This window comes from Pundamilia nyererei, unplaced genomic scaffold (assembly GCF_000239375.1).
Source record: "Pundamilia nyererei isolate P.nyererei 1_Seehausen unplaced genomic scaffold, PunNye1.0 scaffold00001, whole genome shotgun sequence".
NCBI lineage: Eukaryota > Metazoa > Chordata > Actinopteri > Cichliformes > Cichlidae > Pundamilia > Pundamilia nyererei.
Window position 1 is genome coordinate 2,174,693 of NW_005187402.1, and position 5,291 is coordinate 2,179,983.

At 41.3% G+C, this 5,291-nt stretch overlaps 1 protein-coding gene across 2 annotated transcripts in view; it reads right to left on the reverse strand.

Moving 5' to 3' along the window:
• irf2b (interferon regulatory factor 2b) overlaps positions 1–5,291 on the reverse strand; it is a 12,585-nt gene that overhangs the window by 3,996 nt on the left and 3,298 nt on the right. For both annotated transcript variants that reach the window (XM_005719400.1, XM_005719401.2), the window contains exons 3-8: positions 5,075–5,174; positions 3,733–3,909; positions 3,554–3,600; positions 1,724–1,847; positions 1,189–1,341; positions 265–302 (exon numbers count right to left, since the gene is read on the reverse strand). In XM_005719400.1, the coding sequence (XP_005719457.1) occupies positions 265–302; positions 1,189–1,341; positions 1,724–1,847; positions 3,554–3,600; positions 3,733–3,909; positions 5,075–5,174 (639 nt within the window). The remainder of the gene's footprint in view (positions 1–264; positions 303–1,188; positions 1,342–1,723; positions 1,848–3,553; positions 3,601–3,732; positions 3,910–5,074; positions 5,175–5,291) is intronic.

The following is a 5,291-nucleotide window of genomic DNA, read 5'->3' on the forward strand; positions in this document are numbered from 1 at the left end:
CACACACACACACACACACACACACACACACACACACACACACACACACACACAACAGGACTCTTGTGGTCTGGTAGGCAAACTTCACCTGGAGCTTTAAACTCAAAGCGGTGCTCAGAGAAGTAGCCACACGTGCACACACACAATCACACGCCTTGTTCAAGCCGTACGGTTGAAACAGGTAAAAACCTGTTTATCTGAAAATCAGACCGGTTAATGATTCAGTTATTACTCTCTCCCCTGTACGTATAATCAGATACTAACCTCTTTGATGTTTTCTGTATCACTTTCTGTGTCGCTGCCTGTTCAAAAAGAGACATGCACACAACTATTACTCCCTCTTACGTCACACACATCAAAGGGAAAAACATGCAGAAAAATTACGTTCAGTTAAAACCATGATTTACAGCAGAAAACCAAACTGACTACGCCAGCATCCGCCAGTACTGTTCTCAAGAAAACAAGGGATACATGAATGACGTCCATTTGCACCCTGACTCATAAAGTAATGGTGCAATTTAAGAAACACGAGAAAGAAATAAGAAGCAGAAAAAGGAAGATGAAGACTCTGATAGTCCACTACAAACTGAAAGAGGCAGCTCTGCCTGAACGACTGACTGGGGGAAGAAAAAACGATAGCTACACATACACAGAAAAGAGGGTGCTGATGAAATGAGTAATGGCAAATCAGTGAGGCTCAAGTACAATAACCTCACAGCCCCACACATAATAATCACAGTTAGAGATCTGTTTAACAGGAGCAGGTTTTCCTCCTCTCTACAGCTGGATGAGCAGCTTTGCCTTGTTAGTTCTCTACAGGTAGGGCGTAGGAAAGATGCTGGTGGATGTTGAAACCTAAGACAGTGCTCTGACTGGTATCAGCAGGTCATCAGGTCACAGTTTCGATATTTCACAAGTTGATGGAGGCACAGAGCAAGTGTCATTTAAAGAGAGAGAAAAAACAACTGATCTGATCTTGACACCAAGATAATGCCACCGCTCTTCACTCTACAGAGCGTGCTCTGTGTCTGCATTCGTAGCGCTGCTCTAAAAAAGGTTACTATGTGGTCAAAGCTCCTTTGAATAACTACACAGCGGACACTCCTACGAGCCTGCTCCACTCTAACTAACGTATTTATGTTTCTCCTTGTAACAAAATGTGGCGAGGTGCAGTTGTGGCTGTCTTACCGCCGCACATAGACACAGGAGAGATCTGCAGCGGGTACGGGTGGGAGGAGCTAACAGTCTGCTCCTCATTCTCAGTGGTCACCTCGATTGTTTGACAGACAAACGGCAGCTGCTCACTGGTGATCACATGGTCTTCAGCTTGACTGTGGATCACTGAGGATGGACAGAGAAGAGTCAGGATGAGTGGGTTCATAATCTTTGTATCTGCAACGACCATATATGTGAGTAAAGTACACCAATGTCTCCTCTCCAAGCACTTGTCTTAGTGAAAAGTTGTAGTTGGTGTGACGACAATCAAACTTTAAAAAGTTAAATGATACTGAGTGGAGAAAGGGAGGGTTTCGTCATTGCATAATGTGCGTGTTCACGCTTCTTGTATTTCTCCTTCTGATGCAACACCCTCAGGCCTGCCACTGTGTTACAAACCTGACTCATCTGCTTAGTCATTGTAAGCACAGGTCAAAAGCAAACAGGTAGCACATACACACAAATGGGATAAAGGTAATGGAAAAAAAGAGAGACGGTGGTGTGATACCTGACACACTGTCTGTCACTGTCAGCTCCACTGACTCCATCTTGATTGTTTCATGTTTGGTGTAGTCAACAGGTCCAGCATCAGCTTCAAGAAGACTGTTGTCTGGAGATGGAGAGCTGACCTTCTGGTTTCAAGAAGGAAAAACGATTTTTAAATGATGGACGATCAAAGTCTAAAGACACTTTATTTCCATAACAAAGAGCTGACGTCAGTAATCAAAATAAGCGGTAAGACAACACGCCAAACACCTGACCATACAGCAGAGAAAGAAGAAAAAACAATAAGCCAAGACATACAACTGATTAAAAAAAACTATATATAAAGTTAATGCTACAGTGGGCACATTTTTAAGCATTAAATGGTTCTTTGCTCGTGTCTAAACAGAAAATAAGCCTTTCCCTGACTTTCAGCTATCTCACACTGACTGCTGTTCGAAAGATGCTGGATGGGTTTTCCGCTACAGTCCCAGAGTGCCTTGCCTCTGCTCCCAGCATTAACAGTGAGATTAGAAATGGAGTCACAGTTAAACAGACAAGCTCCACACAACAGTTAGTAAACAATTTGTCCACATCAGTGGTTATACTAATGTTAGCCAGAAGAAAGCCAGTTGTATCTACTGAAACTAGTCAAGAAAATCATATCATGTCATCATGTTGCAGGTTTCCCAGCACTGCCATTGGCAAAAATACATTGAATGGAAAAGCTTATCTGATCAGCTAACTTGATCCAAAATACAAACTTGCATCACACTGAGTATGTGGTACTGGCTGCTCTGTCATGCATATGTTGGCTTCATTGTCATTTGTGGTGGGAAAAAAGACCATCAACACAACGCTGAGTACAGTTGAGTGTTTTAAACACTGTCTGCAGAGTTTGAGTCTATAAAGGAGATATCTACATCACATCTATTCATACACATCAGAAATCCCAAAGGTTGTACCAGGAATATAATAACTTTAATAAACTCTAACTGCCTTGAGCCAGCAAAGAGATGATATGTGTACTTTAAAAAAATGAAGGGATTTATAAACAGCTTTGTTAGAAACGAGCTGCCCTGACAGAGAGCATACTCAGACACAGCCTGATATCTGCATCAATTCTGCTATAAAAACACATTTTGCCAAAATATACTGAGCTAACCAACCCCACCACATTAAACAAGTGCACGGCTTCCTTTTTTTTCTTATTCAAATTTCCTGTTCCAAAGCAAACAACTTGACCCTGTGATGCTCTGCTATATCTGATTTTTTTGACTCCTAGTTCTAAGCTCACTCTTTCAGAAAGTGAGAATAAAAATGCCTGAACAGATTTTCTTAAAAATGTTTTTCTCCAAGTAAAGCTTCAAGATCCACCTATTCATCAGTGCGATACAAGCAGCAGTTACCGGTCGGACTTCTGACAGGCAGAACAGAATTTCGGTGAGTGTGTGGTACCACACCTTTTTTCCCTGGTAAATTTCTCTGTCATGTGTGGAACTGAGCAACAGTTGATTGTTCAAAGTAAGATAAAATGGCAGGTCGCCAGCTCAAAGGCTGCGTGTCATTTCCAGAAGTGTTTTCTTTGCCTTGGCAGGAAAAAGCGCTCACAACACTTCTTAGTAAACCATTTCTGTCATACCAAACATGTTACCAAACCAGCCAGGAGGAAAAGCTGCTTATCAGCTGCAGGTTAAAGTTTGAAATAACTACTGTAAGTGAATCCTGAAGAAACATGATTGTTCTAACATGCTGCTGGTCGCCAGCACTGCTCCAGGATCTCTATCTTTGCTGTTTCATTCCTCTACATCCTACTGTAGCAGTGATGTGATCTCCATCCCGTACGTTTATCTACCTCTTTATTTCCTTTGGACTTTCTCTCCTTGTCTGCCTTCTTCTTTCCTAGAAAAAAAAAGAAAAAAAACATTCAACTGAGTTTCCAGTAACCTCAAACAACAAAAATGAGGAAACAATTGAGTTTCGAGGCAGAATGATAAAACTGAAAGAATTTATGACGACAGCAGCAGCGCTCACCTTTCTTGGCATTTCTCTCTGAGGAGGAGAGCATCTTATAAACTCTGAAGGCATTGGTTCCCTTTTTGATGCTTTTGTCCTTTACCTCCTCGATGTCTGGCAGGCTGTTCATGGCACAGCGAAAATTAGCCTTCCATGTCTTTGGATCAGGACGGTCTACACCTGGCTGGTATTTACCTGATTCAGACGCAAGAAGGAAAAAAATCACTAATTTGTCTTTTTGTGGTGGATTTCAGAGAACAGCTTCATCACTATAGAGGCGATCATTTCTCAGCTAACCAGTGTTACCAGTATGCATACTGACTCTTGTTGACTCTATAATATTAGCTACAAAGACTCTACTTGGTTAGTTTTTGCTGTTTAATTTTACAGCAGCTGGTATTATGTGACATGTTCACTTCAAGTCAGATTAAAGTGAAAAAACAAGGAAATATATTTCTTTGTCTTATTACATAAACTCATTTAATATGATACAATTAGACCATTTATTGGTCAAACTAACTATTGCAATCAAGTACAGGCACCACCAACAAGACTGCAGCTGCTTTTAGCTCGATCTGTAATAAAGTAGCATTTCTCTCAGTGGAAAAATTAACCTGAAATATTTAAACAATGTAACAATTTCCCTAATATTATCCACCAATGAGGTCATGTAACTGGTTTGCTTTGTTTGTTAGCAGGATTACTCCGAGGTGAGGGTTTACGCAGCTTAGCAGTGATTAACGTTTGATCTGGATCTGGGAATTTTTAGAGGGGTTCTTTACCACCAAGGAGCAAAAGTTGGACATTTTACATCATATGTTCTCACATACCAACCAAACTGAAATGTAAAAAGCGATTGGGAGACATCATCTGACAGTCTTCAAACGTCCTTCTAGCAAAGATTACACAGATTATGTTTTCTCATTTACTGCTGTAGCAAAGCAGTGGGGATTACCCTTACACAGACATTGTGTGCTTCCTAACAAAGTTACCTGAGAGCAGGTACTCAAGCTGTTCAGCACAGAGCCAGCACACGTGGTGTTTACATCAGGTGAAAAATATGGAGTCAAACAAATGCAAAAGGATCTCATTATTTTAGGGACGGTAAACAAACAAGAATTTCCTGATGTTACTGTTCTCCGTTTAAGTGAAGCTCAACTTGGATCCTTTTTGAATGTTACTGACTGGGGTTAGCAACGAAGAGGAACACTACTCCCAGTGATATCGAAATGAGGCATTTTATAAATCAAAACTCTCTGAACTTAGTCACAGAAGTGTTTCAATGTGTAGCAGGCATGAAAATGAGAACCGCTAAAAAGGAGAAGCAGCAGCAGAGGCTGCAGTTAAATCTGTGCAATACCCGTGTGTATGGCCCATCTCATGAAGAGCGGAGCATCTTTCTCCAGGTCCCAGCCATGACGGGCAGCGTGCATCCAAGGAATCTGGAAGATCCTCTTCTCCTACAAACAATTTACATTGTTTACATCATCTTGAATTTCAGAGTGTGTGTGTGTGTGTGTGTGTGTGTGTGTGTGTGTGTGTGTGTGTGTGTGTGTGTGTGTGTGTGTGTGTGTGTG